Genomic DNA, 25,816 nt, shown 5'->3' with positions numbered 1-25,816 from the left:
CCTGCATGATTTCAACCAGGCTTACAAATCCGAGTCAGATAAAATCTGATACTCCTTGGTTGTGGGCACTCTCGCGGGTGATGACTTCATCATGACAGAGTTCACTTTCACCATCCGGAGAGTCTCTGCAGCCAGAAGATCTCGGATATCCAAAAATATGGTTCCGAATTATCGGGATCACGAGGCCCCGAGATGCATATCGGGTGGTTTTTACTCGATTGGATCGGGGTTCGGAGCTAATATCGATATCACCGTTAAACACCATGGTGTTGGTAGAGTCGTCTGACTGCAACAACAGAATACATATATTTAACATAATATTGAACCAAATTGTGTAACACCTGAACTCAGTTGCTCCTGACGTAATTCAAAATCCCTGATTTTATACATGGAAGGTACACGACAATCTATCCTCAGTCTTCTCACATCCCCAGGCTGACATCAGAAATATTGCAATTGCAAGATACTTGAGGCGGTTTCCACAAGGCAAATATCGTCTTTAACCCTCAGATGAGTGTGATCGCTCCCACAGGTATCCAACTGCAACGGAAACCGATCACGACGGCAGGTACATTATGAATCAGATACGGGGAAACACCGAACATCAAGATGGGGAGGATGGAGAATCACATACGTCCTCACCATCTACCTCATCCGGGGACAATGATGAGACATTCGCCCCCATCCGTAGTGAACCAGTGCCTCTGCAGGAGTCATCCAGCCGGCCACCGATGGGCCAAAGGAAGTCCTCGCTCTCTAGGCCGCTCACAGAAGACGATATTGTGCGTTCTCTAACTCGACGCCGGAGTGCTGGGTCTGGCACGGGTGATGATGGGGAGGACCTGGCTCAGATAGCGAGGTTAATCTCTCGGATGTTTGGTCAAGACCGAAAGGCACATTCAAACGAAGAGAAGACGCGCCATCTTGGAGTGGTATGGAAGAACTTGACTGTCGAAGGCGCTGGTTTCGGGTCTGCTATCCAGCCGACAAACTCCGATATTTTATTGGGCATTCCGCGGATGATCAAGAATTTCCTCGTCCGAGGCCGAAGCAAACCGCCGCTGCGAACAATTTTGGACGATTTCACAGTGTGTCTCTTCGTGCATTATTCTCCGATAAGAGCATATAGGCTTACATATCACTTTCTAGGGATGCGTGCGACCTGGTGAGATGCTTCTCGTCCTCGGACGGCCTGGGTCCGGGTGTTCAACCTTCCTGAAGGTAATTGGGAACCAAAGGGGAGGATACAGAAGCGTCGAGGGGGATATACGGTATGGAGGAACGGATGCGGAGACAATGGCTAAGAACTACCGCTCTGAAGGTACTTCAACTCGATACATGCGGGTGTATAGTTACTGATATCTCTAGTCCTGTACAACCCCGAAGACGATCTTCACTACGCAACGTTAACTGTGAGAGATACCTTGATGTTTGCCCTGAAGACCAGAACCCCGGACAAAGAATCTCGCCTTCCCGGAGAATCTCGCAAGGAATACCAGGAGACCTTCTTATCGACCATCGCCAAGCTGTTTTGGATCGAACACGCATTGGGGACGAGGGTCGGTAATGAACTAATTCGAGGGATCTCGGGTGGAGAGAAGAAACGCGTGTCAATTGGGGAGGCTCTGGTGACTAAAGCCAGTACGCAATGCTGGGACAACTCAACCAAAGGTCTAGACGCAAGTACGGCTCTCGAATATGTCCAGAGTCTCCGGAGTTTGACGGATATGGCCAACGCCTCGACATTGGTAGCGCTCTACCAAGCATCCGAGAACCTTTATAACCTTTTTGATAAAGTCATTCTGATCGAGGATGGAAAATGCGCATACTACGGCCCTACGCAAAATGCAAAAGCATATTTCGAGCGCTTGGGTTTCGAATGCCCCCCTCGATGGACAACACCAGACTTTTTAACATCCGTCAGCGATCCGCATGCCAGACGGGTCAAGAAAGGTTGGGAAGACAGAATTCCTCGTTCAGCAGAAGATTTCCAAAATATCTACCGTAAAAGCGATATCCAGAAAGGAGTAATGGCCGATATCGAGGATTTCGAGAGAGAACTCGAGTCACAGGAAGCGGAGCGCGAAGAGATAAGGAGAAATATTCCGAAGAAAAACTATACGGTGCCCTATTATCAACAAATTCTCATCCTCACCGAGCGGCAATTCAAAATTATGTATGGGGACAGACAGACTCTTGTCGGAAAGTGGGCGCTTCTGGTCTTCCAGGCCCTCATCATCGGCAGTCTCTTCTATGACCTGCCGCAGACCAGGTAAGTCAAGTAACGCTGTGTCCTTCAGACATCATTCTCATGGAACTTAGTTCGGGAGTCTTCACCAGAGGAGGCGTTATGTTTTTCATCCTTCTCTTCAATGCTCTTCTCGCCCTCGCAGAACTTTCGGCCTTTTTTGACTGTCAACCCATTATTCTGAAACATAAGAGCTTGTGAGAATTCTTCTATATCCGTGATTCGAAGACCATAGCAGAGCTGACCTGGAACAGCTCCTTCTATCGTCCATCGGCATTTGCGTTGTCCCAAGTGCTGGTAGATGTACCCGTGATCTTCATACAAGTTACGCTCTTTGAGTTGGTTGTCTACTTCATGTCGAACCTTTCACGGACCCCATCCCAATTCTTCATTAATTTTCTGTTTATATTCACACTTACGATGACAATGTACGCTTTCTTCCGAACGATTGGGGCTCTATGCGGGTCCCTTGATGTTGCAACCCGTCTCACAGGAGTTGCAATCCAAGCCCTTGTCGTTTACACAGGTATGGTTAATCCTAAGATTCTGTCCGTTCTAGCTGATATCATCTTTAGGATATTTAATACCGCCATGGAAAATGCACCCTTGGCTTAAGTGGTTAATCTGGATCAATCCGGTCCAATATGCTTTTGAAGGTGTGATGTCGAACGAGTTCTACAATTTGGACATCCAATGCGAACCGCAGAGCATAATTCCGCAGGGCCCCAATGCAGTACCCGGCCATCAAACATGCGCATTGCAAGGGAGTAACCCGGACCAAACAGTGGTTCAAGGGGCAAGCTATATAAAAGCCGCTTTTACTTACAGTCGCTCCCACCTGTGGCGAAACTTCGGCATCATAACTGCATGGCTCATTTTCTTCATTGTACTGACCATGATTGGGATGGAAATACAGAAGCCGAACAAAGGTGGCAGCACTGTGACGATCTTCAAAAGAGGCCAGGTGCCCAAGACGGTTGAAAAGGCACTGGAGAAGAAGGAGTCCCCTGGTGATGAGGAAGTCGGGAAGAAAGAAAACGGTTCCAGCGCTGGATATGATCAGGATTCAAACGAGTCCAATGACGTGCAGCAGATTGCCCGAAGCACATCGGTCTTCACTTGGAAGGACGTCAATTATGTCATCCCTTATAGAGGTGGAAAGAAGCAGCTCTTGCAAGATGTCCAAGGTTATGTTAAACCGGGCCGACTCACTGCTCTAATGGGCGCCTCTGGAGCAGGGTTAGACACCCTTTCCTTCGTTGTTTCAAGGGCTCTGCTGATCTATATCCTGCAATAGGAAGACCACCCTTTTGAATGCGCTAGCACAGAGGATAGACTTTGGTGTCATCACGGGTTCGTTCCTCGTTGATGGAAAGTATGTCTCACCCGTCACTGGTTGATGCAACAGGCACTGAAAGATTTTAGACATCTCCCGAAAAGCTTCCAGCGAGCAACCGGTTTTGCCGAGCAGATGGACATTCACGAGCCTACTGCTACTGTGCGAGAGTCACTGCAGTTTTCCGCGCTCCTTCGCCAGCCCAAGGAGGTCCCTATCCAGGAAAAATACGAATACTGCGAGAAAATCATCGACCTGTTGGAGATGAGGTCTATCGCCGGGGCTGTGGTTGGATCTGGCGGCGTTGGCCTGAACCAGGAGCAACGCAAAAGGCTCACCATTGCGGTTGAGCTCGCTAGCAAGCCGCAACTGCTACTTTTCTTGGATGAACCTACATCGGGTCTCGACTCACTAGCTGCTTATAACATCGTCAGATTCCTGCGACGCCTGGCAGATGCTGGACAGGCCATCCTGTGCACAATCCATCAGCCATCGGCCGTTCTGTTTGAACAATTCGACGAGCTTCTACTGCTCCAAAGTGGCGGCCGAGTGGTCTACAACGGGGAGCTGGGATCGGATTCGAACAAGATGATCAGTTATTTTGAGAAGAATGGGGGCAAGAAGTGCCCTCCCCATGCGAATCCCGCAGAGGTAACCTGCCTAGTTTCCTGTGCACTTCACTTGCTAACTTGTCACGTTAGTATATGCTTGAGGTCATCGGTGCCGGAAACCCAGACTACAAAGGACAGAACTGGGCGGACGTCTGGGCCAACTCGGAGGAGTATCGACAGCGCTCCCAGGAGATTGACAACATCATAGAGACCCGTCGCGGCAAGACGGACACTGACAAGGCCGACGACAATCGCGAGTATGCGATGCCTGTCATGGTGCAGGTTTGGACCGTCTCGAAGCGCACCTTCATCGCCTACTGGCGCAATCCGCAATACGCCCTCGTATGTCTTCACAAGTCCTACCCTATCGGATTGACACCTAATGCAAACCAGGGAAAATTCGTGTTGCACATCTTCACCGGCCTGTTCAACACATTCACCTTCTGGCACCTGGGCAACAGCTACATCGATATGCAATCACGCCTCTTCTCCATCTTCATGACGCTCACCATTGCGCCGCCGCTGATCCAACAGCTCCAGCCCCAATTCCTCCATTTCCGCAATTTATACGAATCCCGCGAGGCCAAAGCCAAGATCTACTCGTGGGTGGCATTCGTGACCAGCGCAATCCTCCCCGAACTCCCCTATGCGCTCGTCGCCGGGTCCATCTACTTCAACTGCTGGTGAGCACCCTCCCCCTCTCCCTGATCCGAATCTCCTTCTCACCACTTTCAAAAAAGGTACTGGGGCCTCTGGTTCCCACGCGACTCGTTCACCTCAGGTCTCAGCTGGATGTTCATCATGCTGTACGAGATGTTCTACATCGGGTTCGGGCAGTTCATCGCGGCCTTCTCGCCAAACGAGCTCTTTGCCTCGCTGCTCGTGCCGACGTTCTTCACCTTCGTCATCAGCTTTTGCGGTGTCGTCGTGCCGTACGCCGCGCTGGTCTATTTCTGGCGCTCCTGGATGTACTGGCTTACCCCGTTCCACTACCTCGTCGAAGGCATGCTCTCCATCGTCGTCCACGGTATCCCCATCGAGTGCGTCCCGCGCGAGGAGTCGTTGTTTAGTCCGCCGCCTGGAATTTCGTGCCAGGAATATGCCGGCGCCTCGGCGCAGATGGCTGGTGGGTATGTGCAGGATGCGAGCAATGGGCTTTGTGCGTTCTGTCAGGTCTCGGACGGGGATCAATGGGTGGGTTTGCGTCGGTGGTTCTGCTATTGTTCTGGGGTGGCTGACTTTCTCTGCAGGGCAAGACGTTTAACGTCTTCTACTCGAACAAGTGGCGTGATTATGTGAGTGATGATGTTCGACGCTGGTGTGTTGAGGTGGCTAACACGTCCTGTGATAGGGGATTTTCTGGGCCTATGTGATGTTCAATTTTGCCGCGGTCTACGCATTCTCGTGGCTCTATCTGCATGGTGTGGGGGACATCAAGCGCTGGCTCAGTGCACTTAGAACAAGAAAGGCTAGAAAGGAGTAGAAGGTCTGTGATTTTCGTTGATGTACGATGACTAGAGACAGTGTCGTGGAGACCATGTACCAATATTAAGCTTCTTGAAATCGGTTTGATGTAACAATTCGAACACAGTAATATGTACAATCAAAGGATACAACACCATCTCAATCCTGTCGTCGAGGATTTGATCGTAGGCGAATTCATTAAGATGCTAACCCCGTGATATAGGAGGACGGTATTAGACATGTCCTATGCTCCACCAGACGGAGGGGAGGGCTGCTCGGGGCTTTGTTGCGGGTTCCACGCCTTAGGGAGACTGCCCATGCTCTGGTTCGGCGACGAGATGGTGGCTCCTTCGGCACCCCCGGACGCGCCGCCGGTACTATGGCCATTCATTAGACGGGGACGTTTGGTGGGAGGGCCTGCGTTGGGGCTCTGGTGGCCGTCTTGCTGTTGGAGGTAGGGGGAGTTATGTTGACTGGAGGGGGCGGACGGACCACCCGTCTGGGAGGGCGACTGGACCGAAGGGCTGACAGGGGCCGGGGGTTGGAGGGCTCTCGCTCTGGAGGGGTTCGCGGAGTCCTCGCCGGTGCGGTGTCTGGCGTCTGCCTCGTCCACGACGGGGCTGGTATAACCGACCCCGACACGGCCCATACTCTTGTCGTGCATGACCACGCGCTTCCACTTGGCCACGACACTGTCATAGTCCCAGCGATCGGAATCGGGACTGATCTGGCTCTCCTTCGCATCCAGCTCCCGCGCCACGTCGCGCGGCAACGGTAGCGTGTCCGGTGGGAAAAGCGCAAACTCTCTTGGCCACTGACACGAGCCTAGTCTTTCCACCTGCGCGCGGAGCTGGTTCGCCTCCTGCTGCACGCGGGCGAGCTGGTCGTCCAGACTTTTGCGCGTCTCGATTTCGCGAGCAAACGCGCGGGTGATTTCGAGCTGCCACGCGTCCCGTCGTGTGTCGGGCGGCAGAGAGGCCCAATGTTTGAATGCCAGGTCGAGGTGCCTGGAGCTCATTTCCTCGTGCTGTTGCGCGCTGCGTGAAATCATACTGGAATCGAGCCCCGGGCGGTTGGACTGCGTGGTGGTCGAGGCTGTTTCAGCGGACAGCTGATCGGACTGCCACTGGTCGATCTTTGCGCGAAGCGCCTGTCGAACAATCTCCACATGCTCGACGCCCGGGGGCTCGACCGGGAACGACGTAGGGGAGGGAAACGGGTTCGCAGCGAACAGACTGGGAGGTGGCGGTAGGAGCTGCAGGCAGAGGGAAGGGAACGTCTGCGACTGGATTTCGAAGTCAAAGGGGGATAGACGGGGACGTAGTCTGGAGCTATTGACGGAAAGTCAATGAGTATGATGATTCCACGTGGGTTGGGAAATAAAGAAGACAGAAGCAAAGAACTCACGTGGCGGCTTTGATGTTGTCCAACACCTCTCGCAGAGCCAGTTCTAGCGCCCGCGTCGTATCGGGGTTGTTGGCCATCGCGCCTCTGCTCGCGTAATCCGGGAGAGCCAGAGAGCCGGCTCGAGACTGCGACGACGCGAATCGAGAGCTCAAGCCGTCGGGGGCTTGGCTGGGATTGGGGATGTCATTAATGACACCGGTCGCGTGCCAGGTCGGGGTGTTGAACATCATCCGCACCCCATCCCTGGACTTCCCAGTCGAGTCGCCGACGTTGTAGGAGTCCAAATGGCCCTTTCCTGTGGCGCGTTCCGGGGTGTCGCGCTTGGCCGACGAGGTACGAGCCTGTCGTCGGGTGATGCCACTCCGAATGCGCCGGATCTCCTCGACATCGTGAATGCCGTCCGGCTTCTTCTTGAAGAGAAACTGGTCGAGATGTCGACCGAGGGAGGATGATGTGAAGGCCTGGTGACAGTACTGACATTTGCGATCCTTGATGGCGGGATTTTTGGCGACACCGCCGGCCTGGGGGTTATGGTCATCGGCCCCGGCGGAGCCTTCAGGGGTGTTGATGTTGACGGGACGAGGAGTGCTTTCTTCCATTGTTGCAGGGGAGACGCGAGGGATTGTCGGTCACTGCAGGGGAATCAGGAGTTACTGTAGGATATGGGGACGAGGACGCGTTCAACAGCAGCATGCAGACGGTAGGAATTCTGCAGGTCAATGCATGACCGGGGGAGGGGGAAGGAAGAAAGAAATTAGTCAACGGAAAAGAGGGAGTGCGTGAGAGTATGAGGATGAGTGAGTGAGTAAGGAGGTGGAAGATGGAGAGAAGATGGAGAGAAGAAGAGGAGGGGAGGAAGAGAAGAAGAGGAAGAGGAGAAAGAAGGAGGAGAAAAGAGTGCGATGATGATGACTGGATCGATCGAGCGCCAAGCTTTAGTGGAGCACCACCCATACTCTGTATCCTCACGGGTACATCCTACTACGTACGTCTGGTATCCTGCATACTAATTCTACTTCCTGACCTCCTCCCCGATATACTCCGCCAGTACCAGCATCTTCTCCTCCTGCAGTCGCCGTCCCATCAGCTGCAGTCCAGCCGGAGCTCCATCATAGGCATCCGCATCGTCTATCCATGTCAGTAAAGCACTGGAATCACCATAAACATGACTTACAGTCGCTCTGCACCTTCCGGTCGATATCACTCAGATATTCAAGCGCAGAAGGAAGCACGTCCACCGACTTATCGGCATTGGTTACCGGGAAGACCACGCTGGTGTAGTCCAGCAGATTGACGAGGGCCGAATATCCTACATGGTCATACTTGCCCGGGAGCACAGCGGCATGCGGCGCACAGGGGCTGATCACCCCATCCACCGGCCGTCCAGTGCCTGTTACCTCTGCCGTGCTGTTCCAGTAATCCATGTAAAGCTTCTGGTACTCTCGCTTAGCCACATTGATAGCGGCAATCTCCGACGCGGTCTTCTCGACACCCTTGGTAACCACAATCTGGGACGGTGCTGGTTCACCGGACAGCCCAAAGTGATACCCGACATCGGTTCCCCCATCAAGGTTGTAGATCCGGGACTACGACAGTTAGTACCGGGTACGCTCGCGGAAGGAGTTGAATAGAGTGTAGCATACCGCGAGATCATAGCCCGTGGCCGCTGCCGGCGCTTCCCACGGGATAACCTGATACAGTTTCAATATATCTTTGCTTGAAAGAGCCCAATTTCTCTTACCTTATGTCCCAGCCTCTTCAGAGTCTGTTCAACAATCTTCAAAGCCCTCGCAATGGGTGGATGAGGATGCACTATCCCGTCATGGTACACAATGCCAAAAGCAAGCTTCGAGTTACCAGCCGTCGACTGGGCAATCAGCGCACGCGTCTCCTGTTCCAGCTCGTCTCGCCACGGCACCTCAGCCACCAGCGGATCATAATACCACGGCTGTTGGCTAAGCACTGCCTTGAACAGCAATCTCAGGGAGTTAACCGATGCCGCCAACGGTCCGATGACCGACAGAATCGTATTCTGGCCATCCATCGAGTTTGCAGCTCCTTCGTACGGGATTCTCCCCGAGGAAGGACGGATCCCATAGAGACCGTTGAAGCAAGCTGGAATGCGAACACTGCCCCCAATGTCCGTGCCAAACCCGGCTGGGGACCCCTTCAGTGCAATCAGGGCGCCTTCGCCGCCGGAGCTGCCGCCGCACGACAGGAGCCGATTCTTCGGGTTTGTAGTGTACGAGATAATATTGTTCACGGTTTCTCCACACATCAGCGTAGCCGGAACCGAAGTCTTGCAGTACAACACGGCTCCGAGGTCCCGGAGCTCCCTGACCAGTTCACTATCAAAGGCCGCTCTTCTTGGGTCGTCTGTCTTTCCCTGGAAGGTTCCAATCCAGCCGACATATCCCATTGTGGTCTCGACCCCCTTAACATGGAACTGGTCCTTCAGACTAATGGGAAGGCCATGCAAAGGCCCCATTGGCTTCTTGTGCTCAGCGAAATAGACATCGAGACGCTTTGCATCCTCGATGGCGGCATCGAAGAAGATCTCGTGCAGACAGCTTACCTGCGTTTTGATCAGTCGCTGCGACGCGGTTCGGACGATAGAAGATCCAAGATCCACCTACCAGTTGGTGTGCCAGGGCGGCTCTATGACAAAATGCCTCGGTGACCTCCAATGCGGTCCATTGTCCGGAGGTTGTCTTCTCTGCAATTCTAACTGCATCCGTTTCCGTGATCTCAATCTCTCGTGGAGTCAAGTACTGTTGAATATAAGCTCCAGTGACGTCCCGGAGTTCCCCCGCAGGTGGGATGGGTTCCTTGATCCTCCACTCTGGAGGAATGGCATCCAAGATAGACTGTCGCTTGGCCTCTGCAAGCTGTTTCCAGGAAGTCATGGTCATTCTGATGTAGCAAATGTTGAGTGAGTTGACCGAGTTGAAGGAACACGAGGGTATTGATAAAGAGAAGAGAGGGGTAGAAGTCTCCAATTCGGCTTCTCCAACTATGTACTGTTCCGCTTATCTCTCTCCCTGCTTGGGGATTCCGCACTTTACCGACTGAAGGATCCAATACGACGATGATTATTAATTGTTGCTTTTGGAGTTACTTGATGGATTGGGACATATCCACGACTGCTGGTGTGGATAACGAGTACTAGTAGGGGGTCATCGTTCGGTGGCCGCTTCATGAAGAATAATGTTTGACGGGCAAACTAGCAAGTCTAGGACAGTGTACCATGAAGGTATACATAGGATAGAGTATTATAAGTACCGAGTGCTGAGTAGAGTCCTGGTCAGACGGTACAAGTAAGTGAGCAGATACCTGAGGCATCAGATCAGGTGTTGACGCGCTCACCGCCTTCCCTCCGACGCGGACTTTTTGTTTGTGTATTTCTTGTTGACGTTGACCGCCTTCGCTCCCCCACCAACAAGCACCACCAGGGATAAATCCATTCTGCTTCATCCGTTCGTTCTCCTCTGGTCCCTGCTGTGTTCTCTCGCTCGAGTGCTTGAGTTTCGTCTGGATCCACTGCTTCGTCGTCAATTGTTCTCCAGTACTCCTTTCGATCCGCCGTTTTCGCCTCTTCAGGACCACTCGACGCCAACCAAACTTCCCCGTTGTTTTTTCCATCCTCGCTTTTCTCCCGGGCAACAACACACACGACGACCCTTGTGAGGTGCCAGTCATCTTCGACACTGTCTTTCGTTGCTCTGAGTTTCTATTGAGAGAATACCGTCGCGTGTGTTCTTCCGGCGAACCAGGACCAGAATCAAATTCAGCAGTCGCGACTGTACCACCATGGATAACTACCAGAAGATTGAGAAAATCGGGGAGGGTATGTTCTAAAGACAAGTCTCCAGGCCCTTGCGATCGATCAATTCACCCCACCGTACTTCTGAGGGTTGAATTGTAACTAACTTCGATCTCCTGGATAGGAACTTACGGTGTGGTCTACAAGGCCCGTGAGCTGACCCATCCCAACCGTATCGTCGCCTTGAAAAAGATCCGCCTGGAAGCCGAAGATGAAGGAGTTCCCAGCACTGCCATTCGTGAAATTTCGCTGTTGAAGGAAATGAACGACCCCAATATCGTACGACTGTTCAACATCGTCCACGCCGATGGCCACAAACTTTACCTCGTCTTCGAATTCCTCGACCTCGACCTGAAGAAATACATGGAGGCTCTTCCGGTGAGCGAAGGTGGACGTGGAAAGCCCCTTCCAGACGGCTCGGCCTTGAGCAAAGATATGGGTCTTGGGGATGCCATGGTGAAGAAGTTTATGGCCCAGCTCGTGGAGGGAATCCGTTACTGCCACAGCCACCGTATCCTGCACCGGGACCTCAAGCCCCAGAACCTTTTGATCGACCGGGAGGGAAACCTGAAGCTGGCCGATTTCGGTCTAGCCCGCGCTTTCGGTGTTCCCCTTCGAACCTACACCCACGAGGTACGCTGGGTACACTTGTTATGTTGGCCAACAGCTACTAATCGCGACGCAGGTTGTGACCCTGTGGTATCGTTCTCCTGAGATCCTCCTGGGTGGACGTCAATATTCTACCGGCGTTGACATGTGGTCCGCTGGTGCAATTTTCGCGGAGATGTGCACGCGGAAGCCATTGTTCCCTGGAGACTCAGAAATTGATGAGATCTTCAAGATCTTCCGGTAGGCCCCTCTACACCCTCTTGCACGTGCCCCAGATACATGATGCTAATCATTATTTTCTATTCCAGACTGCTCGGTACTCCGGACGAGAATATCTGGCCGGGTGTCACCTCATTCCCCGACTACAAATCGACTTTCCCCAAGTGGAAACGTGAAGAAACGCGTGCACTCGTCCCCGGATTGGAAGAGGACGGCCTCGACCTTCTGGATGCCCTCCTGGAGTATGACCCCGCCAGACGGATTTCGGCTAAGCAAGCATGCATGCATCCTTATTTCAAGCATGGCAGCTCCTACTATTCTGGACGTGGCCGGAGAAACGGATTCCACTGAACGCCCCGACCGTTGAGGCTTTTCTTCCTTTCTTTTTTTTTTTTACGTGTAATGTATTTATGTGGATGGCCTGGCACCACCGGCACCGAGCTTTCGGCCGCACGACCCACGTCTCTTTGTTTCCGCCTGAGCCTCGGGCCCATTCGCAATGCCTATCTGTCGTGGCCGCGACCCATTACTCTTGTGTTTCCTTTGTTTGTGGCGTTGAGCGGAGTGATTTGGAAGGTGATTCGGCTATACTGGATATTCGAGCAGTGTTTTGAATTCTACGTACATACCCATTGAAAGTGCGCTGTACGCGACAGAATAAGTGCATGCATCCACTAGGCGTATGGCTCATTGTCCACCCGTCCCCACGCAGCCTTGGTTGCTATCTATATAACCCACGATGATACATTCCGGTTCGACCTGCATCTGCAGTTACACAACGTTGGGGCCGTGAAGACAAGACAATTAGACTCATCACGCCATAGACCCAGCATTCTGCAAGAGCCGCTCACTAAAATCCAACACAGCCTCAGGCTCACATCCCCAAAGGGGCAACGATAGACCGGGGCCAAACACCAATCCCACTCCTCTCCGGACGGACGAGGCTCGTATTCCACCTGCATGCCACCCTCCTCCGGTTCGTTTTGGGCTGCTATTAATACGCCCTCCTATGGCGGGCATCCAATCTGGCCCGTTATGCCGGCATGTTTCTGCATTCCTGCAGCCAGTCAGCACGGGGAAAACCAGATCAGCTGAAATGGATCAATAACGGTGCTTCTTAGCGTCCCTCTAGCACCGACACTAAACCCATGCTCCGTCAGCTTAGCTGGCCCGCCCACTGGAGTCTCTCTTGTCTCGCCCGGAACAAGGCAGGGCCTCTGCTCGCATCTCGCCCGTTGGAGAACCCGGCTGAGAGGGGCTTATCGTGGCCTTGCATATAAGGCGTCCGCCAGAGCGGGGAACAGTTCGAGCAGCCACCCCCTAAGTGCGCCTATTGGCCCACATTCCCTACCACACTGTGAAGGAGTTCCTTGGTGAATGGTCGCTGGGACGGTCGTCCGGGTTGTGATTTGCTGACTCGGTGATGCCGAACCCAAGTCGTCGGAATTGCCCGTGTTATAATTAAGTCGGACAGCCCTGCGCGGATCAGGTGAAGTGACTTTTTCCTCACACTACTCCTCTATCTCTGAATCACCAGCGTGAGAGCATTCGTTGCTCCTGCATCGGGATACCGGCTCAATGACCAACCCTGCTGTCCCCGCCATGAACTACCTAGGCATGGACCTGGACGATGACCTCCCGGAGATGGCATTCACCACCCCTCCGCTGTCGTCGCGGTCGGACTGTCGTATGTCGCAGAAGGCCAAGCAGACGCCCCAGGAGACCCTGCGCCAGTTCTGGGACCAGTTCACCACCAAGTTCCCGGGAAAGGTGTACACCGTGCTCCCGGACAACCCGTACGCACGCAGCAAGGCGTCGCGGATCCCCAAGGGCGTGGTGCGGGCCCAGGATGCGGGTAAATCGTATGAACAGGCGTCCGGGGAATGCAAGCGGGCCGTGGAGCGCATCGCGAAGGAATGTCGCCGGCTGAACCAGAAGTACACCGATCCGCACTTCGATATCGAGGTGGATCTGAAGTCCGGGCGGAGAGATTACCTCGACGGGTTGAAAAAGAGGACCCTGGAGATGCTCCCGCGGGGCGTGAAGCGAGTGACGGTGAGTCGCGTCGAGTTGTCTTTGCGGTGGTCTAGGCTGACTAGCTGCTGCGCAGGAGATATTCGAGCATCCGCAGTTTTTTGTAAACGGGCCGACGGCGTCCGATGTGCGGCAGGGTCGTGACGGCGACTGCTGGTTTATGGCGGCGCTGTGCACGATGGGCAACAAGGAGCAGTTGATTGAGAAGATCTGCGTGGCTCGCGATGAAAAGGTCGGCGTGTACGGGTTCGTCTTTTATCGAGGTAAGCCGGTTGTGTCTTGCGTTGTGGTTGTGCGCGGCGGCGCTGACACCATCAGATGGGGACTGGCAGCAGTGCATCGTGGATGACAAGTTATACCTGCGCGCCGCAGACTACGACGAGTCGGTGGATGAGCGGCCCGTCTGGGACAATATCACCCGGAACGATACCGAAGAGGAGTATCGCCGTGTTTGGCAGACCGGGTCTCGCGCCTTGTATTTTGCGCAGTGCGTGGACGAAAATGAAACCTGGTTGCCGCTGCTTGAGAAGGCCTTTGCAAAGGCCCACGGGGACTATTCGGCTATCGAGGGCGGTTTTGTAGGGTACGATAGACAAATTCTTCCCTTGTTGCGCACGGCTGACCTAGGTATAGAGAGGCGATTGAGGATCTCACCGGCGGTGTTACCTCAGACATCTTGACCAGCAACATTCTCGACAAGGACCGGTTTTGGAAGGATGAGCTCATGAAGGTGAACAAGGACTTCCTGTTTGGCTGCGGAACTGGGCTGTTTTCCAACTGGCTGGATCCCAAGTATCACGGTCCGAAAGATCGAAAAGGGATAGCGGAGAACCATTCGTATTCCATCATGGAAGCCAGAGAAATCGATGGTCATCGACTGCTTCGACTGAGGTATGTCCTGCGGCGCTCTGCTTTGACATGTTCCATACTCATCGATACAGGAACCCATGGGGCAAGAAAGAATGGAGCGGCGCCTGGTCCGATGGGTCAGAACAGTGGACGCCGGAGTGGATGGAGAAGCTGGGCCATAAGTTTGGCAACGACGGGGTAAGTGATGCTGTCATCTTGGGAGCACAAGTTCGAATATACTGAATGGAATCTAGTTCTTCTGGATCTCGTACAGCGATCTCCTTAAGAAGTACCAACATCTTGACCGAACTCGTCTCTTCGGCTCCGAATGGACAGTCACCCAGCAGTGGACCAGTCTCAATGTACCCTGGTCTGCAGGCTATCACGGCACAAAATTCGTGATGACTGTCGCCGAGCGTGGTCCCAAGATCATTGTACTTTCTCAGGTAAGTCCCCGTCTCGTGGGTAGATATGCGCCACAGGACAGTTTACTAACAACTGTCAGCTGGACTCGCGTTACTTCAAAGGGTTGGCGGACGAGTACGGGTTCAAACTCAAGTTTCGAATCCAGAAAGAGAACGAGAATGACTACGTCGTGCGAAGTAACAGCAGCTTAGATCATTTCCGAACGCGCTCGGTGAACGCAGAAGTCGATCTGGAACCGGGACGTTACCACGTCCTGTTGAAGATCACTGCGGAGCGGTATGATGCCGAATCGACAGAGGATGTGGTCAGGAGCCTGGCGCCTATAAAGCGGGAGAAGCTCGTCCAGATTGGACTATCCTATGATCTCGCTCACGCAAAGGGCTTGGTGGTCGAAACCGAAAAGGAAAAGCTGGCCCGGGAAGATGCCGAAAAGCGTCGTAAGGATCGGCTGAAGCATGAAACCAAACGGAGACTTGAAAAAGAATGGATTCGGGAGCGCAAGAGGACCGCGCGGGAGCAGAGAAGGGCTGAGAAGCTTGCAGCGAAGAACCGCAAGTCCAGGGACAGTCTCGCTGGTCATAAGAACGGTGGTCCTCCACTGGCTGAACAGATCTTGCCAGATGGCCCTGTACAATCCCCATCCGACATCGCCAACGGCCAGAACGGTGATGCGTCGGATGCAGAGTCCCCCATCAAGCCTCGTATTCCTACAATCCAGCTTGATAGGAACTACCATTCAGACTCTCACCGGGCCCAAAAGCGCAGGCGTTTGCAGCCACGGAGTCTAGACACATCCTGCTCAAGTTATTCGCATTATGGTCACAGCCACCACGAGCTCCTGGAAGGGTTCGAGTTTGACTCAGACCTTGATATGCCCCCGGAGGAGCCCTCGGAGACAAAGAACCCTCGAGGAGCCACATCTGGGATGTCACTAGAGATGCCCAATAGCGATCCCTGGAATGCAGTCTGTGTCGTGGGCCTGCGCGTATACTCCGAGGACCCCGGGCTGTCGCTGGAAGTGGTTCGCCCTCTTCCTGACGATGGAATCGAGCCTGCTCTTGACATGGACGACCCGGCAGCAAGCGCGACCTCCCCGACGTTCTCGTTCCCACGAATGCCATTTACTGATGCCTTTGCGCAGCGGACGTCTTGTTCCTGAATAGGCGACAGAATTGTTGACATTTTTTTCTCTCTTCGCCCTGTCTTCTTATGACTAAAAATTTAGTGATCTTATTTCTAGCGTCGTTTGGTTTCTATCTCTAATTCGTTATTTTTTGTAATAGAAGAATGTCGTACAATAATTCCTAGAGAGATATCGCAGAGAATAAGGATTCATAAAGCCGTTAATAAATAATCAAAATCACTGCTATTGGAATAGACCAAATAGACCAACAGAAGTCGCATATGTACTCCATAGGAGTATTATTCCCGCTATTTCAGCTCAATCCGACATAAAAACCCCGGATCCCCTAAAATATATAGTGTTAAGTCCCACTTAACCCACCGCCTAAAGGATCTTGGAATAGCTTTGAATTTATTCCAAACTCCATATAATAATGGTATAAACGCTATCAGGACTCTTATTATAAAGATATCCGTAATAGAATATGACGAAATTCAGACATACCTGCTAGGGAGTATTCCCGGACGGAATAAGCAGCAGATGATCCACATAGTCAGCTTCTTCCTCCTTGACTCACCCTTTCCTCAACACCGCAGTGGAAAATGCTACTACCATGCGGCTTTCAACCCTCCCAACACTGACGCGCCACGGGATATATTGCAGATGTCCTTCCCGACCATATTATAGTGATATCCGTCGCTTGTCGACGGCCTTCCGGCAGAGTTATGGTGTTCCTGTGGGCGGGAGCGGCGATATCACCGTGAAGTACGTGCATCATCTCCAGCTTCGGTTCGACATTAGCTAATAGATCACAGCGTGGTTGAGTCTGCTTCTGCGTCTACGCATGGTCATAGCAATGTGATTATTCATCTGCCTCCCGGTCCGCTTTTTAAATCGGAAGAGAGCGATTCTATACCCGACGCTCAAGGAGAGGATATGGCAAAGCCAGAGGACTTGCATATGCAAGCAAGAACTGCCAAAATCCCGCGATCGATGGCGAAGACTACCCAGGCAACAATAGTAACTATTAATTATCGCCTAGGAAGACACCACCAGCGCCCAGGACATAGTTATCAGTATCCAATTCCAGTACACGACACCCTTGCGGGATTTGACTGGGTTCTGCAAAACCTCCGTCCAGCTCGCCTAGGCATAATAGGCGGACACATTGGGGGCTCCTTGGCACTTATGCTTGCTCTGACAGAGCCTCAATCAGTCAATGCTGTTGCAGCATTAGAGCCAGTCTGTGACTGGCCCGGGTTGGACGAATATTGCAAACAGAAAGCAGAAACCGACTCCCAAGCCACTCTCAAGGGACGAAAGCCAGCTAGGACTAGGTGCGCTCCATGGGACTTGGTGCCTTTGCTGAAGGCCAGAAATACGTTGTTTTCCACCCCAGAACGGTATTTTGATGCCTTCGCTTCTCCGATTCTTTTCTTGCGCTCCCCCGGCAAAGATGTGCCTTCGTCATTCCCTAAGTACATGATGGGGGAGGAACATCCGATCCCTGTCTTGAAACAGCTGCCTGATAAGGAAATTGGATACTGGGATGTGCATGAGCATCCCGACGAAGGTTATGAAACAGGTGTCGAAAGCTTAACCCATTCTACCTCCGAAGTAGGTAGTGATGCTAAAGGACATATCGTGCATCGTCGAAAGGCTTTGTCCCGATGGCCACCATATGGAATTGATAATGGAACACAGAGCGTATCTAGTGGCCATTATCATCGGGGCATGAAACGTCCTCAGGTGGAGCTACCTTGGGTCCGCCTTTTCGTCCGCACGGAGCCCGGGAGTGTCGTCTCCCCAAGAAGGATGCAGACTCGCAAACCTCCTAGTGTATTAGCCAGCCAGGCAAACGAAATGGTCGATGTCATGCGTCGGGCTTGTTTCTGGAACCATGAGATGGGCGTCAGTGAACGCAGAGTGACCATAGACCATATTACACCCACTGAATGGGATGGAACACAAGTACAGCGTGCTAGGGAGTGGGTTGGGAAGATGTTGAAATCAGTTGACTAAGCTGAATGTTTCCGTTCGAGTGAGTAGCATGGGCAGGTCGGAGGGCTCTTAGCCCTCCCTGTAGCCGAGGCAGTTGCCCATATTTCCCTTCATTGGTCTAGGGCCGTCTCCCTTACCTCACGGCGGAGAGAAGTGCCCCAGATCCGCTCGTCAGTGGGTCCGGGGCAGGTTGCGTGTTTGACTGCCCTGTCAGCCTCTTGCCTGGGATCCTGGTGTGGGCTCGGATTGTTTTGCCCGGTATCAAGACTTACTATTGTTTCATTCTCCCTATACTAATTATAACCACAGGTCACCCACCGAGATATTGTACTATGATAATAACTACTGCGTACGCGGATGGTTGGCAGTGCTCTCCTTGGCATGAAGATCATCCCGTAGTTGTCAATACTGGAGAATAGAAGAATAGTGGGACTTAGGGGGATCGTCAAGGCAATTCGCCTGACAGCATATTCAGAGAGAGGCCTTAGGGATGTCGGGGCTCTCAGGTGACAAATCGCCAAGGTGCAGGACAAGCCCTACTTCGTCTCAGATGTCAAGCGTTACGTATCCCATGCCAGCCTTGCACCCAGCATCAGGCTGAGAAGGCTCATTTTGTGGAAATGAGGCAGCTGTATCCACTCCTACAAACTGTGTGACTGATTGTGCATATCAAACTGGCTACCGCCTAGAATTGCGCCTATATAAGACAGCGACTGGCCCTTCAATGAAATAAGAGATTCAGATACTTCAATTGCTTCCTAGGCAACGAAATAACCCATTTATCATAACTGACCTGAGTTTGTGCCGTCGTGATGAAATCTTTCCTTTTGCCAGTGTTCGGTGTCGCAGCAATTTCGTCTGCATTGGTGGTTCCTGTTAACGATACACTGATCGAAAGAAGTGGAATCGAAGAGAGAAACCCTATTGCTGCTCTCCTCCAACTTGGAGTGTTCATTGCCAGGCCTGGCTCTAATGCCGCGGCTCAAGTGGTTAACATGAAATTTGACGACAGTCTGCCTTTCGTATGTCTACTGAGGGTGAGCTTAACGTCTTACGCACGTTGCTAATGGTTGTAGAGCGAGGGTTCTGGAAATTGTCGGATGTTCATCTCTACTCAAGGTGGGGTAAGTGAATGACAAGGCATAACGGTGGAACTTGGCGAATTATGCTAACAACACCAGGGGAATTGCAATGTGGAAACAACGCCCGATGCCAGGTCGGGAGCTGGAACGGAGACTACGAAGCATGATGGAGACTGGAGTGCCTGTGGATGGGATGATGAGGAGAAGATATCCGGCAGGCAGTATTTCGAGGACCCGTGAGTCTTGAGGCTTGAGCCACCTTGTTCCTAGAGCTGACTATTATCACAAAGTGGTATTGGTAAATACAGCATCGTCTTCGTAGCCAAGGACAGTGACGAGGTGAACCCGGATATCGAAGGAGCTGAAGGATGCGGCGGGGAGGGAATTTGCAATCCCCAAGTAACCTTCTACCGGGATGAATATGATATTATTCTGAACACTTGGCAGTCCGTTTACGAGGGCTCATCGTCGCCTGATGGTGTTGGATTGTGCCAGGGCGGCGTTCTGGATCAATTCCACGAGGGTGGCATGGTGTTCGGCTTTACGTGAGGTTTCCCAATAATCCTTTAAACGGTACAATGTACTGACAGATTTCTCAGCTGTGCTGTGCCTTGTGCAGGCGATGAGGCTCTTCCGAGCGATAAGCCCGCGCGCTGATATTAGCCAGGGTGGATTTCCACTGTAGTGCAGTTGGCAAGGTACCTTTAGACATTACAGGAATAAGCGTCTTAGGGCTATATAGAAGGGAAATAGATCGTACTGTATAGACTCGTCCATGATATCCTGGGGAGATGGGTTCTCTGCTTAAGCTGGCCCCAGATATGTTCTATAAACGTGAGCGCCGTAGTCTCTGCCGTCTGAATGGGTACCACAACTAAGCCCCATAGAATTGTGCTAAAACCCCCCATGCCGTCGTACAGTCCGTCGATATAGAAACTACACACCGCCAACCACCCAGAGGTACAGCGAATTCCGCAGTGCAGACTCGATAAACGTGATAAATCTCCAGTGGTTTGGGACTGGCCAGAGGTGGACGAATGTTGCAAATAGAAAAAAAGGTAACTCCCAAGCCGCCTTCAAGGAAAGAAATCCAACCAGGCCTTTTAGGCTCGTTTCATAGAAGTTGAATCCTTTGCTGAAGGCCAGAGACAGGCTGTTTTCTGCTAAAGAACGGCATTTTGGCACCTTTGCTTCTCCGTTCCTTTTCATGCTGTGTGGCATGTAGTCCATCTACCGAGGGATGTGGGAGCCTTCTGTTTGTCACTACTCGCCTCTCCTCCCCTTCACTACACTTCATCTCTCTTTCTCTCTCCTTCTCCATTTCACCCACCACATCGTCGCCAATATGGGCAATTCTTCATCCTCTAACTCCAGGCCGACATGTATGAACTCTAAAAACCCAACATTCAACATGGAACCGGATGAGGACACAAAGTTGATCCTCCAGCTTCTTTCTGAAGACCTGGAGGAGCTCCAACATAAACAGAAAGGCAAACAGCGCGCAGGAAACCTGACCGATCTCGAGCTCGCACTCGCTTGCATGGGCGAAGAGATCCTACGAGCCCAAACGTCTATCGACGACGGTATCCTCGCTGCCAGCACGAGCACAGCAATTGCCACCGACCAAAACATTCTGTTGTCCTTCAGTCGCGAAGAAAGAATTGCCTCCCAAGATCGTCACTTCGCACTTACGCTCAATGGGAACCCACCCCCTGCCGATGCTCTACCAGCCCATGGAGACGTTCCTGCGGAGAACGACGTAGACGCTATCTCCATCGCCATGGGAGACATCATGCGACGTGTCGTACTCCCCAACTCAGAAGATCGTGCAGAGAATGCTGCCGGCCCAGCATCATCGTCGCGGCGCGCAGTCCCCGGATGTGCCTCCTGCTTTGAAGATCGCGACATCGTCCTCTTCATGGACGCCTGCCGCCACGGATTCTGCCACGGCTGCACCAGACAGATGTTCCTAATGGCAACCAAAGATGAAGGCCTGTATCCCCCTCGTTGCTGCGGACGCGTTGTGTCTCCTGGCGTTGCGATGAGGGTTCTCGACTACAAGGAGCTGCGTGCCTTCTGCGAGAGAGGTATGGAGTACTCCGCTAAGGACCGGGTGTACTGCGCCGACCGCACCTGCTCCAGGTTCATTCCTCCGTTCGCCATCGAGGGTGAGTTCGGCACCTGTCGCGAATGTGGCCGGCAGACACATGTACTGTGTCGTGCGCTTGCACATCCCGGTGTGGACTGTCCCTCGGATACTGCTCTCCAAGAAACCCTGTTACTGGCAGAAGCGGAACACTGGAGACGGTGCTACAATTGCCACACGATGGTTGAGCTGAATCATGGATGTAATCACATACGTTGTCGGTGAGTAAATCAAAGATACTTTACGGTTCTCATATTGACACTACGTTCAGCTGTGGCAAGGAATTTTGCTATGTCTGCGGTCAGCGTTGGAAAACATGTCATTGTCCTCTTTGGCATGAGAACAGGCTTGTTGAGGTCGTCAACCAAGCTGTTGAGCAGGACGTTGCGCCGAATGCCGATCTCGCCTATCGACGCTACGCCTTCAACAGAATCAGGGAGGGCCTTCTGAACCATGAGAACGTCGGTTGCCATCACAATGATCATAATCAGTGGCAGTGGCGACGTTACGGTAGCTTGCAGTGCGAAGTCTGCCATGACGACTTGCCAGAGTACATCTTCGTGTGTACAAACTGCCGCATGAGGGCTTGTTATCGTTGTCAGCTCCATAGATTGTGATGATGGTTGGTGTGCTGGTCATGTCTGATCAGGTTGTCAATAGTGAAGGGGGTCGATGTGCCATGGGGGTTTCGTTTCTTCAATCACATCTGCCGAGCCATCACTAGAAATGAAATATTTTCCTCAGACAGCCAGCTGTGCAAAATGGATAGGTAGCGGGCTGGAAGGAGACAGCATAATACAGGTCTTAAATCTGCAACCACCTGTAACGTTAACTACTTTTCACGTCAGTTTGTGGAATGAGATCCGACAGCAAGTCCCTATCACTTGCTTCACTCGCAATACACATCTATTTGGATACAATTCGAAGTCTATAAACAGACACTACCGGCATCGCCACTATACAGACTTAGTAAGGCCACGAACACATCACGACAACATTGATTCAGCAAGAGGCAGATACTATAGACCAGACCCCCCATAATCATTCCCTTTCGGTGAGTCCCACCAAGGCTCAATATCTGACAAGCCGGGTAACGTAGGATCCTCTCCATATTGGCTGACATTGCCCACATTGGACACGCCAGAGTCGTCGAACACCCCCGACAACAGCTGTAAATCGGAGCTGCGGATCCAGTCAAAATCACCTGGCTGACACGCCCCGGCCTGCTGGGTCGGATCCAGAGGCTGTGAATGTGATTGCGATTGACTAGACGCCAAACCTGCTACAGGCGGCGAGGTTGTGGACATCGAGAATGGGTAGACAGACGGATTCTTCGGTGCCGTGACGCGCGACTTCTTTCGGGAGGGATCTGATTCTGGCTTTCCTCCACCGAGATTGTGCATAGATGGTCGATTGCTTATCTGGCGCTTCACGGCGGAACCCGACCTGCGCATGCGCGCTTGCCATCGTCGCTGGAGACTAACGAGGAAATCTCTTGTTCGTTTGGCGTTCTCGAACGATTGACCCAGTTCATCCAATGCACGGAAGCAGAGGTTGAGATATGCTACCATGTCGGCATTGTTGTTTGCGGAGTCGCTGCCACTACTACTTGGACGAGGAGAGTTCGAAAGGGTAACGTAAAGGAGCATCAGAGCAGCGCTGAAGATGATAGCTACAACCTGGTTGTTCATGCGACGGAAGGTGTAGAACTTTTCGTAGATATGAAGTAGTCGTGCGATGGCCATCGAGGACTCAATGCACATTCTGCGAGCATGATGGTATCCGGGACCCTGCCGTGGGCTACGTGGTTGGATGTAGCTTTTGGAGACCCAGGGCCGATGAGTGAAGATGACTATTTGGTGATATTGCATGCTATTAGGGTCAGCACGTGTCTTGAGCACGGTCAATGGACGCATATGGCACGTACTGTAGCATTAAGAGATGGGGAAGCTTAGGAGAGGTGTCGTTCTGGAGGTCGATATCCAGGTTGGAAGGGAGGTTAGCTCTCCAAGCAAATAAGTCATCCGTGACCCGGTGACACAGCCTTTGAAGATCATGACGAGGAATATCAGAGCATCCGTATCTGCCACGTTAAGCATTTGATCAGACAGAACATGGGCGGCTATAACGCACAGGATGTGACCGACTGGGGATATTATTTCCCAGAGAATAGAAAATTGACGACTGATCAATTCGTTGGGGTTCCTCAGACCATGATTCAATGCATCAGACTTCATCGGTAACCCATATGGATACCATGTACCTTCTTTTCCGGAGCCCAAGTCCGAAGCAGGTTTTGGGACAGTGATATCTCCTGCATTCATTCGGAAGGGCCGTCCTAGATAGAACCCCCAAAAACTAGACTGGATTTAGATGCTGTTCTATGAAAAAGGGTCATTTTGCTTACTGGTCCGCGACATAGCTTCCCCAGAAGGCAATTCGTCGAACATCGGCTTCAAACGCACTTATGTCACCTTTCTCCACGTAAGGTGTCATGTCGAGATGCAGACCTAGATCGAACGCAAGTCTCATAGACATGCCTGGGACGGATCAGCTTCGGCCTATGACTCTGATGATGGATGCCAACATACCGCTATAAAGCCAACCGCGAGCATCTCGATTGGAGGACCCTTCGTGACAGCTTAGAATCACTAGCGCTTGAACCGTCGCGACGCAAGGGGAATCCAATTCAATCTCCAAAAGTGCCTTGGCCCTGTCCGCAAAGAACTCGGACAAAGATTTGGGAAACGTAATAAAAGTAGGGTGATAACGGGCTTCAAAAGCACTTCCAATAGCGCACCTAGCGGGAAATTAGTTGTGCAACAAGCAAGGATAGATCTGGACTTACATGGCGTTTGTAAGGACTTCCGAATAGAACGGAGTGTCGTCGAATTCATTCCTCCACTTCGCCCTCGCAATCATGTACATTTCCTTGTCAACAACATACGTGCTAGTGTTCTGCCAAGTAAAGTAAAGTTCCACGAGATGGTTTTCCATAGCCTCGTCAACTGCCTGGCCAACTCGCAGATGATTCAAGATGTCTTGTCCATCGTGGCGCACAGTGCGCGCATCAGGACGCTGGCGCTGCTGGGTCGCCGACACATCGACCAAATTGAGATTGGAAGTTGCTCCATAGAAGCGGAGATGACCATCTCCCGCAATCTTCAAAGTCCCGATACGATGGGAGATTTGTTCAATCACGTCCTTTTCTGCCTCATCTTCTTCGCCACTGTCAGAGTCATCGACTTTGTCATGCAATCCTTTTCCTAGGAGGACGCCCGGTTGCTGTTGCATATCCTGGGTAAGTTGGAAACTGTCGGGACTCAGGCTATTTTCATGAGAAGAGTTGGGTCCTCCGTTTATGTTTGCATATATAGTATCCAAGCTTTCGGCCGTTGGGAGAGTGAATCCCCAATGTGTAGAAGGGTCGGGGAACGACAATCCCGGGCTGATGCCCAGCGATGGTAATTGTTCTGGAGTGCTTCCAACTGGGGGGACGGTCTGGTTGAGAAGCGCATTTTGCTGGGGGGATGTGACTCCGAGGGGAGTATCAGACTGTCCTGATAATCGTCCATCAACGGTGGGAAGAGGCGGCGGGTTCAGAACTGCAGGTTGCGCCGGCTGGGCCGACTGCAAAGGGCCCGCCTGCGATGGCGCAGGCGGCTGACTTCCTTCGACGGTATCTTTCTTCTTTGCCAGACCCCGAGAAATCTGTAACGTATCCAAGACTCGGTTGATACCCGACTCATCTTCAGGGTTCATTGGGGGCGGTTCTAGCCCGTGATCGTAGATAAACTGGCACAGCTGATCGATTCGGGCTGAAAATAGCTCCGTAGCCGCACGAAGCGAGACTCTGTATAAGACACGGTCAGTGTCCAGCTCTGCAACGATATTTTGCTTCCCAATTCGATGTTGGCCAGCGGAAGATTGCCCGGCATATGTGAACCTGACGCCTCCAGGTCCGCAACACGATAACACGAGATTCACCCAGAGATGTAAAAAACTTGCTGAATCGATCTGAGAACATACTTCCGTTTATCGTCCCCATGCTGATACCTGCAGTCTTTTCCTTTCCTCTCGCAATTGTGACAGTTCGGAGTGGCTCCGTCGCACTGCGGAATCAGTGAGCAGGTCATTTTTGCAGAGATGGTCGCGGCGCAAAATACCCTGATTTTGCTCTCCCGACAAGGGACGCAAGCGGTGGTGACATGCTTGCGAGGAGCCCTTTTGGGCTTGTCGTCCTGCGACTGCATGGCCTGAGGCTGGCTAGTGTGGCGAGAGCGTGGGGTATGGTCTTGCTCTCCAAAGTAGAGACAGAGCAGCGATCAAGGACCCGGGAATATTTCGAACTCAACCGACATCTCTTGACTGGCGTAGAGTCTCCCCAGGCATGATCAGGCGGTCGATAGGAGTTGAGAGTGTCATGGAGGTCAGCAGG

At 52.4% G+C, this 25,816-nt stretch overlaps 9 protein-coding genes across 9 annotated transcripts; 6 read left to right on the top strand and 3 right to left on the bottom strand.

The window, feature by feature from the left end:
• Window positions 1-1,296: 1,296 nt before the first annotated feature.
• On the top strand, window positions 1,297-5,678 carry BDV59DRAFT_200035 (putative ABC transporter; the record flags this gene model as incomplete). The annotated part of the gene is made up of 12 exons (XM_073693483.1): window positions 1,297-1,321; window positions 1,369-2,272; window positions 2,323-2,445; window positions 2,503-2,774; window positions 2,824-3,487; window positions 3,546-3,623; window positions 3,674-4,235; window positions 4,286-4,537; window positions 4,589-4,878; window positions 4,936-5,389; window positions 5,446-5,490; window positions 5,547-5,678. The coding sequence occupies 12 exons, from the start codon at window positions 1,297-1,299 to the stop codon at window positions 5,676-5,678; spliced, it is 3,801 nt and encodes a 1,266-aa protein (XP_073550140.1).
• Window positions 5,679-5,790: 112 nt separating this feature from the next.
• On the bottom strand, window positions 5,791-7,775 carry BDV59DRAFT_154129 (uncharacterized protein). Its single transcript, XM_073687401.1, has 2 exons — window positions 7,067-7,775; window positions 5,791-6,990 (listed from the first exon to the last, which is right to left on the bottom strand). Exons 1-2 carry the CDS (start codon window positions 7,663-7,665, stop codon window positions 5,904-5,906), a joined length of 1,686 nt encoding a protein of 561 aa, XP_073550139.1. The 5' UTR covers window positions 7,666-7,775; the 3' UTR covers window positions 5,791-5,903.
• On the bottom strand, window positions 7,776-10,131 carry gmdA (putative general amidase GmdA). The gene is made up of 5 exons (XM_073687400.1): window positions 9,703-10,131; window positions 8,808-9,641; window positions 8,710-8,757; window positions 8,241-8,652; window positions 7,776-8,194 (listed from the first exon to the last, which is right to left on the bottom strand). The coding sequence occupies exons 1-5, from the start codon at window positions 9,976-9,978 to the stop codon at window positions 8,079-8,081; spliced, it is 1,686 nt and encodes a 561-aa protein (XP_073550138.1). The 5' UTR covers window positions 9,979-10,131; the 3' UTR covers window positions 7,776-8,078.
• Window positions 10,132-10,501: 370 nt separating this feature from the next.
• On the top strand, window positions 10,502-12,665 carry nimX (cyclin-dependent serine/threonine-protein kinase CDC28). The gene is made up of 4 exons (XM_073688960.1): window positions 10,502-10,913; window positions 11,014-11,522; window positions 11,575-11,738; window positions 11,807-12,665. Exons 1-4 carry the CDS (start codon window positions 10,877-10,879, stop codon window positions 12,066-12,068), a joined length of 972 nt encoding a protein of 323 aa, XP_073550137.1. The 5' UTR covers window positions 10,502-10,876; the 3' UTR covers window positions 12,069-12,665.
• A 291-nt stretch (window positions 12,666-12,956) lies between these two features.
• On the top strand, window positions 12,957-16,390 carry BDV59DRAFT_173792 (calpain-like protein). The gene is made up of 7 exons (XM_073688959.1): window positions 12,957-13,772; window positions 13,828-14,014; window positions 14,070-14,334; window positions 14,385-14,642; window positions 14,693-14,798; window positions 14,855-15,046; window positions 15,106-16,390. Exons 1-7 carry the CDS (start codon window positions 13,296-13,298, stop codon window positions 16,183-16,185), a joined length of 2,565 nt encoding a protein of 854 aa, XP_073550136.1. The 5' UTR covers window positions 12,957-13,295; the 3' UTR covers window positions 16,186-16,390.
• A 331-nt stretch (window positions 16,391-16,721) lies between these two features.
• On the top strand, window positions 16,722-18,216 carry BDV59DRAFT_154093 (uncharacterized protein). The gene is made up of 2 exons (XM_073687398.1): window positions 16,722-16,914; window positions 16,965-18,216. Exons 1-2 carry the CDS (start codon window positions 16,763-16,765, stop codon window positions 18,169-18,171), a joined length of 1,359 nt encoding a protein of 452 aa, XP_073550135.1. The 5' UTR covers window positions 16,722-16,762; the 3' UTR covers window positions 18,172-18,216.
• Window positions 18,217-18,962: 746 nt separating this feature from the next.
• On the top strand, window positions 18,963-19,889 carry BDV59DRAFT_200030 (uncharacterized protein; the record flags this gene model as incomplete). The annotated part of the gene is made up of 5 exons (XM_073693482.1): window positions 18,963-19,172; window positions 19,227-19,274; window positions 19,332-19,468; window positions 19,523-19,777; window positions 19,832-19,889. 5 exons carry the CDS (start codon window positions 18,963-18,965, stop codon window positions 19,887-19,889), a joined length of 708 nt encoding a protein of 235 aa, XP_073550134.1.
• Window positions 19,890-20,643: 754 nt separating this feature from the next.
• BDV59DRAFT_200029 (Rcat domain-containing protein) lies at window positions 20,644-21,995 on the top strand (the record flags this gene model as incomplete). Its single annotated transcript, XM_073693481.1, has 2 exons — window positions 20,644-21,599; window positions 21,650-21,995. The coding sequence occupies 2 exons, from the start codon at window positions 20,644-20,646 to the stop codon at window positions 21,993-21,995; spliced, it is 1,302 nt and encodes a 433-aa protein (XP_073550133.1).
• BDV59DRAFT_173788 (transcription factor domain-containing protein) lies at window positions 21,820-25,807 on the bottom strand. The gene is made up of 8 exons (XM_073688958.1): window positions 25,545-25,807; window positions 25,408-25,490; window positions 24,227-25,231; window positions 23,970-24,178; window positions 23,786-23,918; window positions 23,512-23,736; window positions 23,306-23,461; window positions 21,820-23,250 (listed from the first exon to the last, which is right to left on the bottom strand). Exons 1-8 carry the CDS (start codon window positions 25,629-25,631, stop codon window positions 22,398-22,400), a joined length of 2,751 nt encoding a protein of 916 aa, XP_073550132.1. The 5' UTR covers window positions 25,632-25,807; the 3' UTR covers window positions 21,820-22,397.
• Window positions 25,808-25,816: the final 9 nt, after the last annotated feature.

The sequence above is a fragment of the Aspergillus ambiguus genome (genome assembly GCF_047715705.1).
Source record: "Aspergillus ambiguus strain CBS 117.58 unplaced genomic scaffold BDV59scaffold_7, whole genome shotgun sequence".
NCBI lineage: Eukaryota > Fungi > Ascomycota > Eurotiomycetes > Eurotiales > Aspergillaceae > Aspergillus > Aspergillus ambiguus.
Note: the sequence above shows the minus strand (reverse complement) of the source record. Positions and strands in the feature narration are given on the sequence as shown.